This window comes from Pelodiscus sinensis, chromosome 3 (assembly GCF_052426305.1).
Source record: "Pelodiscus sinensis isolate ZL-2025 chromosome 3, ASM5242630v1, whole genome shotgun sequence".
Taxonomy (NCBI): domain Eukaryota; kingdom Metazoa; phylum Chordata; order Testudines; family Trionychidae; genus Pelodiscus; species Pelodiscus sinensis.
This window is the reverse complement of record NC_143054.1, coordinates 90,931,981-90,944,449: the sequence shown is the minus strand read 5'-3', so window position 1 is coordinate 90,944,449 and position 12,469 is coordinate 90,931,981. Positions and strand designations below refer to the sequence as shown.

The following is a 12,469-nucleotide window of genomic DNA, read 5'->3' as shown; positions in this document are numbered from 1 at the left end:
TCACCAAGGCAGTGATAAAAGGAGATCTTAGGAAGAATTTGCTATAGGCTAGCTAATTCCTAGGGCTAAGGTAGTGATAAGAAAAAGCAGACTGGGGCCACACTGCCACAGTCATTATTTGTAACACCTAGGAGCTGCAGTCATTGACCACGGTCCCATTGTGCTAGACGCTTTATATACATAGAAAAAAAAAGTCGCTGTCCAAAGATCTTACAATCTAAATATAAGACAAAAGACAACAGATGGATAGAGACACATGGGGGAGTACACAGAAACAATAGTGGTCAACTTGATGGGCTGTGTTCTCTGCACATCAACAGCATAACAGATGTCAAGTCTTTTGTAGGCCTCTCTGCAGAGAAATGTTTTAAGGAGGTTAGAAGGAGGATAATGAGTTTGTTTTGTGGATGTTTATGGGGAGTTCCTTCTAGGTGTGAGAGGCAGCAGGCAGAAAGCACAGACAGGGAAGACAGAGACTGGCATCATGGGCCAATCTGAGGCAGGAATTGATAACTCAGTAGCAAATGAGAAATGATATAATACAAATAAATAAGCATAATAAGAATTAATAAGTGGAACAAAAAGGAGAATTGGGCACTGAATGTGTGAAGACTAACAAAGCAAGGTTAATGAACAGCTATCCAAACATTTAAAAGGAAAGGGCAATAGTAATAAGAAATAAGAGGACCTTTGAGAGGTGACATACTAGTAGACTAGAGAAATTTAGCACAAATATACGTGTCAGAAAGAGTCTTGGAACTTCCAGGACATTATAAAAAGTTCAGTTTGACTCCTACAGTGGAGAAAACACTAAATTGGATGGAACAGGAGAATACCAGACAGTGCAAGTGAGCAGACACACCTTGAAAGGTTGGCTCTATAGCTTTGGGTCCCCAAATAAGGGATTTTGGAGCTTGGTTGTTCATATCAAACCTATTTTAAAGAGTGCCAGATAAATGGTGACAATGCTTTTCAGCTGTACTTGTGTGGAGCAACTGTAACAAACTGTACATTGCATTAAGTTAATCATATATGGGCATTCTCAGTACGTAGTCCAGTGAAAGTAGGCACAAACTCCTATGTTACTAACCCATTTCTGTTATGGACTTGATAAAGTTGTGCAGGGCATTGTTATCTTGATCTCCTGTCTTGAGTTTTTCCTCCAAGTATAATGACATCTGTGAGTAGCAGTGTAAGATTTTTGAAAGGGTTTGGGGGGTAAAATTCATTTCTCTTTATAGAAAGGAGATTAACTTTGCATGCTCCCTGCATCTTTTCCAGTGCAATTTGCTTCTAAGATGGCTTTCTATACTAGGGGAATCAATATAATATTTTAAGCATCCTTATTTTAAAACACTTTTCATTTAATAAGATTCAGCGATGGATGATGAATGAAAAAAATACAATAATGTAAGGCAGACACATCCCCTTGGCTACTGTGGTGCATTGATTTTATTAAACAGTGTTCCATCGTGATGAGCCACCAAAATGGAAATGTTACTTCCTTCAAGCACTAATGTTATGTTATTTAGATATTTTTTTTTGAAACTCAAGCTTGACAATCCCCACAGGAGGAGGTGAGGGATGTAGAGGAAGGGGAAGGCAAGACATAGAGGAAGAAGGGAAATTAACATCTCTGAAGCCAGAGACAGAACCATGTCCCCTCCCCCCCCCCCCCCCCCGCATGATTTCATTTATTTATATATTTTGTTTCATACCACATCCCAGTCTCTTAGGGATTCCTTTAACATCAACTTCATTAGCTATGAAGGCAGCAATCCATAACCAATTTTCCTTTCATGTCAAGCTTGTTCACGTTTAAACCCAGCCCTTTTGTTGGAAACATTTGCAATTAATCCTGAAAACAAAGAAAATGCAAATCTTACAGACTACCCTAACCAACCCTTCTGACTCAAGGTCCTGACCACCATCTATTATACATTAAATGAATTGAAATTCCCACTTTGAACCTAACCTAATTTTCTAGTAATAATAGGCATGGATTCCCAGAAGCACTCTATGCATCTTGATAATAACATCCTAATTTCCTTTCCTGGTAAATGTTTTAAATAAGATTTTAGCACCAAAGGAAATTAACCTTTAAATTAATTGTAATTATAAAATGCCATCGCTGATTTTGTCTTTAGCCTAATTACTTGTTATTATTTAAATAAACTGCCCCTCCTCTGAGCTTTCAGTTCATTTCTCTTGCTGCAACACATGCCAGCTGATCATAGCTAAGGCAGCGTAATGTCTGTGTAGGTCCTGTAAATACCTGGATAGTTTCGTTCAATTTACATGTCAAACACATTTTTTTTTTAATTTTTCTATCTGCTATTTATATACCTCCTCCCAGCAGTTAATTCTGCTACCTAGTTGTTTCCAGTGTGTATTTTAGAACAAGTGGCCAGACCTTGTGGGATTCAGAGTGTTTACGTCTCACTGCTGGGGGGAATGAGATGGTATAAGCCAGCCTTTTCTGTTTTTATTAGAGGCCACTTACAAGGTTAGAACACAAGTGAAAGTAATGAAGTGGGAATTGGCTATTGTTACTTTCAAAAGGCTGATGCTGTATAGACTTCTCAGTAAGTTTCCTACATGCTCATTGCTCATAGTGGTGGTTTGCTTTCCCAAGCCAGCTTGTTGTAGGATGAAATGTGTCAGACAGTGCCATGGGATTTCTGAATCTTCATTCTGTGTGTGTTTGCATCAGCATCCTGACAGCAGAAAACAGCCCATTGCTCTCCACCATCCGCCCTCCCCCCGCTTTGGCTTTATGTAGCAGTCAGAGCACTAAACCAAACAAGTACTCAGAAAAGCTTCTAGCCAGGCTGTAAATTTGGGAGTTCACCTGTGTCAAAGGACTCTGGCAAATTTCAAACATATTTTTAGCCTCTCAGTCTTAGTTTGCTCATACACGGCACACACAATTTGTTGAACAGGTGAGAAAACAGAGGTGTGTATGTGTGGTGTGTGGTCTCATCTTTGTGTTTATAGCTGTATTTGTAACTGGTTTTTCAGAGCTTTTTTAATGCCTCAAAGAGCCATTTGTGGGGCCAAAATAATGCAAGAGTCGGGCTTCTCATGATATTTCATTTTTTAGGTGGTAGATTGCTTTTACATTACTCTGACCTGATAAATGGCTCCCAGAGGCAGAAAATATAGACTCAAATATGAATACTGAGATAAACAGTCCTACTGAAGAGAGTACTGTTCTAAAAGGCACAGTTGTATCATAATAGCCTCAAAACTCCCAGTTCACACATATCTACCTTGTCTGTAATTTTGTTGATGGTGGCATGTTCTATTTCATAATGATTGGAAAACTATTTTTATGATCTTGCATAGCACCTCAAGCACTTATTTTATTATTACCTGCTAATTTAAATATGGGAAACAAATATGAGTAGGTTAAATAACTTTCCCAAGGTCACAAAGAAGTCTACATCAGTGCCAAAAATAGAAGATGGAAGTCCTGGCTCCCCATCCTGTGCATTATCCAGAGGATCACATCTCTTATAACTAACCAAATTAAAATCTCTTTCCCCCACAATGTGAAATCATCATGGCATATCTGTTCATGGCTGATATTCCAATGCACTGCATTCTTTAACATAACAAATCACATTGATTTATTGGTGTGGCAGATGGATTTGTAGTATCTGAGACACTGCATTTCGGAATATCTTCAGAGAATCAGGAAGTACCAGGAGGTTTGCAGAGAAGGGAGTGAAGAAATTAAAAAGGATTACTTAGAACTTATTTCTATGTCAAATATCCCCAGAATCCTGGCTCGATGGATAGTCAGCATGGAAATCTGTCATTTTTGCCTTGTATTTCACCTTGAAATAACAAAAGAGGGACCAAGTACTTAAAAGGTAGTAACATGAGTAGCCACAAGGTGAGTAGGCACAGTTTCCATGTTTTAGATTCACCCCTGCTAGTACAGGGTGTCGAAGTGGGCTGTGCCCACGAAAGCTCATGATACCATCTACATGTTTTGTTAGTCTATAAAGTGCTACCAGACTATTTGTTGTTTTTCACTCTGGACAGGTAATAGTTATACTACTGCTTTCTTTGAGGGTGCATTACAAAGGGAGAAGTCAGCCTTTATTGGTAGCTCTGGCTGCACAGGCATTCTGGTGAGGGTGCTGTGTGGGGCTGCACTACATTTGCAATTCTCCAGCCATCTCAGTTGCACCTCCTCTCCACTTAGTGCTGCCCACCTCTGGGCTCAGCTGACCCCCTTGCTACTGCCTGTCTCCCAGCACAGGAGAGGTTGAGTCTGTTGAAAGTTGGTGCGGGGGCATTCCATTTAAGTAGCCATGTTCTGTGTTTAATTTCCTGCAGTATAAAAATCCCAGGAGGATGTTGTTTTATTGATGACATTCCTGGGTTTTTTTCACTAAGTATCTGAATATTTAATAACATTTTCAAAAATACGTTGACTGTTCTTTACAGAAGGCAGCTAACAGCAGATAGCAGGGAGCCAAACTGCTAGTGAGCAAAAGCACTTTCAGTGAACATTTCAAAGTATTAAAAATAGTTTGCAATCTAAAATGTAGCCCTAATAAGATTCCAGAAAACAAACGAGAAGCTCTGGTAAGTTTACAGCTGTTGAATGCTGCCAAGCAATGATAGCTGTTAACATTTTCATGGTTTTTAAAAAAATTGCTGCACTAATAATGCTAATGAAGTTAGAATGACAATTATTTCACCCTACCATTAGCAACAGGGCACATGAGAGGGGAGGAGCAATGAAAGACTCACTTGGGGATGATCCAGGCCCTCCCCTTTTCCAGATGTATACCTTCAGGGAACTCCCTCCCCACTCAAGTGCATGGAGCAGGAGGCACGGCAGGCTCCAGAGACAACAGGGTCTTATTTAGCCACAGCCAAGTGTAGCATTAGCAAGGCAGGGGGTGAGGCACCTTCAGAGCCCTGAGACATTGGGGTTGACAATGGGTATTTATAACCATTAGAACTCTGAGTGTTCTCTTCTGTTTGCTGATTGGTTATTTGTCCCTTGTCTCCTTCCACCTGGCTCTTCTCCGGTCTCCCTGTTGCCAGCCTTCCTCCATCCCTCTTTCCCTTCCTTCCTTTTTTCCCCATGCTCTCAGCCCCTCTTAACATTTTGCTTCACCACAACTGCTGTTCCCATTTTACCACAAATAAAAAAGAATATGATATTAACAAGAGGTGTAACCACTATAATGGCCTACATTAGGCAAGTTAAAAGCCAGAGCTTTTCCTTTTTGGCTACAATGCCCATCTCATTCTCTACTTTGCACCTACACCTAATTTCCTCCTCCCCCCAACTGAAAAAATGGCTATAGGGTTTTGTTGTTGTTGCTGTTGCTTTAAATTAGAAAAAAAATACTTGACCCCATTTTAAGTGACTTCTGACAATTGTTCTAACAGAACTGTTCTTTTTTATATCCTGTCCTTGCAGGGTTCATATTTCTATTATTCCTCCAATTTTATCTGGCACCACTTTCATGCTTGTGACACTCTTAGCAGGAGTCAATCAAAATCCTGAGATTACAGAGATTACTCTGAAGGCCTGGGAAACTTTGAAAAGACCTTACCTTCAGGCCAAAAGCCCTAGATTAAGTAAATGAGGTGTTCATCATAAGCTTGATCACTTGGCTTTTACATTGCTGTGAGCCTAAAATGCCTTTTCTGCCACCCAGCAAAGGGCACACCCAACAAATTCTTCTCAAAATATTCACACAAACAGTGTTTTGTAAGGTATCACATAAAAACTGCTGACATTCTGTTCATTGATGTCACTGTGTGATGTGTGTACACCTTGTATATAAAGAGCCATGTATGGGTTTTGGAAATGTGATCTTAAAATATGTTGTGAAGGCAGCTGATAAACAAGCCTGCCCTAGACAAAGGATCATGGATTTATCTGTCTGTTTAGATCAAGTGAACAGGAGAAGAGAAAATCACTTGAGCAGATTGAAAGCAAAATACAATAGACATACATTTGCATCTAAGGTAAACAAAGTGATCAAGCCAATCGAGAAAGAAAATTGACCACAGGATAAAGCAGGGGCTACACCCTAAAGAGCAAGCAGAAGGTTTTTGGTCCTTTCTGGACTAACTTTTCAAGGAATTCTTCTGGACTGTAAGGGGAAAAAGGGGATTCCTTTGTTATACATCACCAACAGGGACAACACTCTGGGAATCCGTGAAAGGTGGATCCCCCTACCATGTGGGTTGAGGATGCTGAGAACTGAGTGTAGGTGAATAAGTGCCTGAGACCAGGATAGTAATCTGTCCAATCTTACCCACTAGAAAGTATGTTGTATTTTGTTTTAGTCATAACCATTTTCTGTGTCTTCTCTCTCTGCTTAGTATCACTAACATCTTTATTAATAAACTTATTCCTGCATTTACAAGAAAGGCAAACTGTGGCCATTGGGACCTGCGAGTTAAATGACTCTTCTGGCATTTAATCCCAATGAACCACATGTGGCCCGTGGGCCGGAGGTACCCCACCCCTGATATAAATAAATAAAGAATAGCCAGCCAACAGGAAGAAGATATAGCTCTATATAAAGATGCAATCCTTCCTCCTACTGATAGGCATGTAGGAACTGGCAGATATAGCAGAACCAAAGTCATTATTTATCAGGGAATAAGCACAACTGAGGTCAGGTCTATACTCCTTGAGTTCCCTGTGTTTCTCTCTTGCAGCATGGGGGTGGAGAGCAAGGGCAGGCTATAAGAGGAGTAAAAGCATGGCTAGTGCATCTGCAGTGATTCAGATCAACAGACCGAACCATTCACATAAACTGGAGGTGCAGCTTTTCCAGGGTCTTGGATTACAGTGATAGCTGGGGAGTAACATTAGGGATAAAACCGTCTTCTCCTGAAACCATCCCCTTTTCTGGCTTGATGCACATGAGATGATCTGGCCCAGAGTATTTTGAAGAAGTTACACACAGAATCTATATTTAGAATATGAACACCAGGAGACGTGAAATCACAACAGCAACAGCAGACACTTAACTGGCCTGACGGGTCTGTTAAAGATATATGTATGGGGAAATGGAGGGGAGTGACTAGAAAACACAGTCATCCAGTAATTCAGAAATAAAAAAAATAAACCTAAGTACAGGTCGATGTGTGAGGTCCCACATCCTTGCCTAATGCTGAGGAGAGCATGGTACAAATCAGGGTGCCATGAAAAGGAAGAGAAAAACTCACTTTTGTATTACCCTAAACCTGGACCATATACCTAGGACTGGCCCCATAGTATAAATGGAGAATTTTCCTCAGCTTTGCTTTATGACCTCAGTTAACAGTGGTGTCGGAACAATGTTTAGGGTAGAGATTCTGAGCTGCAATCCTTCCAGCTTATCCCATCTTCATCCCGCATTGCCCCAACTGCGGGCCACAACCAGGGTGGCTGCAGCGCCCCAGGCACTGCGCCAATGAACATGGTCCAGGGGTCTGCAGAGGAGTTGCTAGGACTCCAGGCAGCAGCAGAGTCCCTGGTGGACAGGACCCTGGGCTGAAAACGGAGACCACTGGGCCAGTTGCCAGACCTCACATGCAGCAGGGTTGGTGGCCGGAACACGCTGGAGTTGGTATCCAGGGCTCTGGGCAGCAGCTGGGACCCTAGCCAAATCTGGGGGTGCTGTAGCACCTTCTGCACCTCTAATCTCCCACGCCTTTGTCAGTTAATAGCAAGAAAAGACCAATACCACAGATGGGGATCATTGTAGTCTATGGGCAGCTCAGACACACTCCCATTTTCTCCAGCTTTGCTTTATAAACTGGTCCCAGATAGAGGAGTAATGGAGAAGCCTCCATTCCATCTTTACTTACATGGGGCCATCCCTGCACTATGATGATGCTCCCAGAACTGAAAATCTGACTCTTTAGCCAGAATCTACTGGCTAAAGCTGATATACCTATCTGGAGAAAGGGGCCAATGGCATACAGTACATTAGCAAAGTTATAAAAAACCCCAAACAGGCAAGACACTGTCAAGAAAATCTTCTGAAAAGCATGGAACTCTTTTCCTAAAGATAGTTCTCACAACAATGAATGGAAAAATAGCATATTAGCTGTACAAGATTTGACAGAGAAATACCATTTTACAGAACACAGGAGAAACCATTTGAGTTTCACATAATGAGCCAAGTACCGATGTCCTTACTCAGTTTTTACTTGGATTTGGCCCAATGACATTACAGAAAACTGAACATGAATATAATCTCTTAGAAGACAAGGCAGAATGTTTTAAAATATTATTCCATTTTGGGGTGGTCTAATTTCCCTGTAGCTCTATTGCTACTCAACTCACCAAATTAGACAACAGGACCAATTCCATATGCCTAGACATTTCATTAAATGGCAGTACATCCATGATTTAGGCTTTCACATTGAATATGTTCAGAGCCCTTTTTATTAGTATTCCACTTGTACTACTTTAAAACAAAAGAAGGCTGTTATGATGAACCTCTTCTCTAGGACTTTGGAAATGAGACTTACTGAAATGCTAAATCTCCATAATGGCTCACAGTGGCACTGAAAAACCAATAGATTAGAGTGTTCTAGCTATTTTCTGCACAGGAAAACATACAAAGGAAACCCCACCAGGTTTATCATTGCTCTCAATCAAATAAAAGCCTGTAAGCTTCCTTTTGGAAAACTAAGTCTCTAGGATTCATGTATATTTTATCAAAGTTACATGTGGTTCTGATATTTGTTTCCGAAACATTTCAATCCCAAAGTGCACTGAAATACTGCCATACCTCTTTTTTAAAAATCAAAGATAAAATAAATAATAAACAAGATTACATGGATCCATAATATCTCTTCATACTGAATTGGGCTCAATAGGTTTTATCGACACAAGTAAGCAAGAGAAACCTAAACATATGTTTTAAAAATTTCCAATACTTTTAATTGTACACTGGAACAGTGGGAACTAACAGAAACACAGTGTCACATCTCTTAAAGGAAGTTCCTGCAATGATCTAAAGCCAGTTCTTTCCAGAAGTGCTTTTATAATCCCTGGCAGTCAACACAGGAGAGATTGTACCCCCAGTGGTAGCCAATTATTATCACAGTAGTTAATAACAGTTTCAAAAAAAAGTATTGTTTACCCATTCTGGGGGTGTTTTGATTTGTTTTGCTTTAACAACATGTGGCGGAGGAAAAAAAAAGTTGTAAGTCCTGCTTTCGGAATACTAAAGACTTTTTTTAGAAGTTGCATTTCATTGCTACCTTGATTTACTAGATATTTACTGATATATCAAGTATGTGGGAAAGAAGGCATGCTCCTGACAACCCTCTAACAAAGTATTTAGGGTGACGCTTTGTCAGAGAGTGTCAGCAGTGTTAAGGATATTACAAAGAATTCATCTAGTATTAATAAAGCTTTAGTACTTACAGCTGTCTTCTTCTTCGGTAATACATTTCACAACATAACAGGCATAGATGAACCCTCCCAGCTGAAACAAAATGTAACAGTATTAGTTATAATGCAAACACAATAATTGCTTTAAAAAACAAAAACCTTCCTAGGCTATGTGCTGCAGCATTGACTATTCTTTATGGGTATGTCTACACTACAGCACTAATTCGAACTAACTTAATTCGAATTAGTTAATTCGAACTAGTGCATCTAGACTTAAAAACTAATTAGCGTTTTCCTAATTCGAACTAGCATGTCCACATTGAGTGGACCCTGAACCGAAGTTAAGGCTGGCAGGTGCTGGCAGGGCATCAGGTTAGGACTTACATGGAGCTGCTGCCTCAGGCTAGCCGAGGGCTGTGCTTAAAGGGACCCAACTCCCACCCCGGACAGACAGTTCTCAGAGTTCCCCGCTTGCTTGTCTACCTCGATGAGGGACAGCAAAGCAGTCCTGTCTTGGAGTGCCCTGAGTACTCGCACTCAGCACATCACAGCACTCGGCCATCAGCCCGGCTGCACTTGCCTCTGGCTGCCATCTGGGGGGGGGGGGGGCGGGGTTAATCAGGGGGCTGTCAGGATCCAGGGGACACTGCAGGAGAGCTTCCACCCCGAGGAGCCCGCAGAGCCACCCCAGTCCTCTCCATCAGGGGCTCGCACCCCATTCCTCCCTCACCTCCTTCCACTTACCACTCCCTAGATCCCCATTCTGATGTAAAAAATAAAGGATACATATGTTCAAAAATAGAAACTCTCTTTATTTAACAAAACTGGGTGGTGGGGGGGGGGGGGGGATTAACCTCTGGGGAGACTGGGAAAAGGAGATGGGACAGGGGAAGAGAGAGGGTGGGAGAGGGGAGGAGGAAACCTGGGAGGAAGGAGCTGGAAGGGGGAAGCCAGGGGAAGAAGGAGGAGGGGAAGTATCAAACTATGGTACGCCATATCTTCAGTACTGTGTACAGATGTGGTCTCCTCACCTCAAAAGAGATATTTTGGCCTTGGAAAGGGTTCAGAAAAGGGCAACTAAAATGATTAGGGGTTTGGAACAGGTCCCATATGAAGAGAGGCTAAAAAGACTGGGACTTTTCAGCTTAGAAAAGAGGAGACTGAGGGGGGATATGATAGAGGTCTATAAAATCATGAGTGGTATGGAGAGGGTGCATAAAGAAAAGTTCTTCATTAGTTCCCATAATATAAGGACTAGAGGACACCAAATGAAATGAACGGGTAGCAGGCTTCCAACTAATAAAAGAAAGTTCTTCTTCACAAAGCAAATAGTCAACCTGTGGAACTCCTTGCCACAGGAGGCTGTGAAGGCTAGAACTATAACAGAGTTTAAAGAGAAGTTAGATAAATTCATGGAGGCTGGGTCCATGGAGTGCTATTAGCCAGGGGGTAGGAATGGTGTCCCTGGCCTCTGTTTGTGGAAGGTGGAGAGGGATGGCACGAGACAAATGGCTTGGTCATTGTCTTTGGTCCATCCCCTCCAGGGTAGCTGGTGTTGGCCGCTGTCGGCAGACAGGCTACTGGGCTAGATGGACCTTTGGTCTGACCCAGTATTGCCGTTCTTATGTTCTAAGCTCAGGGCTCAGGGTCGGGGAACTCACTGGACCAACTTGATTTTCATGCAAACCTGCTCCGGGGTTCGCATGTGGCCTTTGGTGGCCAGGCTGGCAGCTATCCTGCCCTAGACAGCCACTTTCCTGTGCCTAGTGCGGAGATTGTGGACATTGGAGGCCTCCCCCCAAACCTGGATGAGGTCCACGATCTCCACACTAGACCAGGCGGGCACCCGCCTCTTGCGGCCTCGGGCAGGCTCCTTTGTAGTGTAGACATACCCTATGATAGCTCTTCATGTCCTTTAGTGAGTGGATTTCTCTTATTTTCTGTGACTTTATTAGAACTAGTCAGTACATTATTTTTTTCGTCTGCAAACATTAAAAAAAAAGAAAAGAAAGCAAAAATTGTTTCAGTCAATTTTAGTCCCATAAAAATGTGTATTTTTTTGTTAAACTGAAATTGTTAAATTTGTTAAAACTGAATGTTTTTGTTTTTTGGCAACTGTTTTTATAAAAACTTCTGGTGGAAAGATTTCTTTTTGAATGAAGCCTTATTTTTTGTGGGGAGGGATGGCAATGAAACAAAGAAACAAACTTTTTAGTAAAAAAACTTCAGTTTGGTTTAGAATCTAGTTCAATGAATTTGAGAGTTGATATCTAAATGTTCCGTCACCCACCACATAGAGTGCTGTAGCTGAAGCTGTGGAATGGATTACCATGTCTGAATTGCTCTCTCAGACCCAAGAAATAGCTAGTCTTACATCTAAAGAAAGATTTATGGGTGTATTTATATCAGTTTCTCTTACAGAAATTGGCAAACACAGATTTTGTTCCTTAGATTCCCCCTTGTAAGAATGGGAACAGAACATAATAAATGGCAACAATATCATTCAAAGAACATACATATTTGATGCTAGAAGACCAGGGTCACAAGTGGATTACCACAGATAATAATTTCAAGGTTTTTTTGTCACATATGATAACTGGGAAGTTTTCCTTTACATAGTTTTAACAGACTGCTACATCTTTTAGCTTATCATTAAGATATACATAATGATGGTAGTGAAACAACTTAGTCTAAGTTCTTTATTTTTTTTGTAGTGAAAACCCTTTTGCATCATTGTCAGTTTTGAGATACTAGAGTCCAGATTTCTGATGCAAAAGGCTTAAAACAAACAAATAAGCAAGCAAACAAGCAACCAAACAATAACAAAACACCTTTTTTTTTGGCCAAATCAAGCTTCTTTTCGGAGATCTCTTGCAACCAATGCAGATGCTGCATGGGGGCAGTTAGATCCCTATTGGGAGCAAAAACATCACTAGAGGCATATTTTTGTTACAACAGAGCTAAATGATCATTTCAGTTATTTATTTCATATAGTTCTGCTGGGAGGCTTTGACACCAGGGAGGCATGTGAAAATTCGCTGTTGGATACAAAGAACTATTGTACCAAGAACAGTGGCACCTTCT

The 12,469-nt window shown here is 41.2% G+C and overlaps 1 protein-coding gene across 4 annotated transcripts in view; it reads right to left on the bottom strand.

Annotated features, from left to right (window-relative positions):
* NKAIN2 (sodium/potassium transporting ATPase interacting 2) overlaps positions 1–12,469 on the bottom strand; it is a 748,339-nt gene that overhangs the window by 15,664 nt on the left and 720,206 nt on the right. For all 4 annotated transcript variants that reach the window (XM_006139449.5, XM_014581722.4, XM_014581721.4 and 1 more), the window contains one exon: positions 9,419–9,479. In XM_006139449.5, the coding sequence (XP_006139511.1) occupies positions 9,419–9,479 (61 nt within the window). The remainder of the gene's footprint in view (positions 1–9,418; positions 9,480–12,469) is intronic.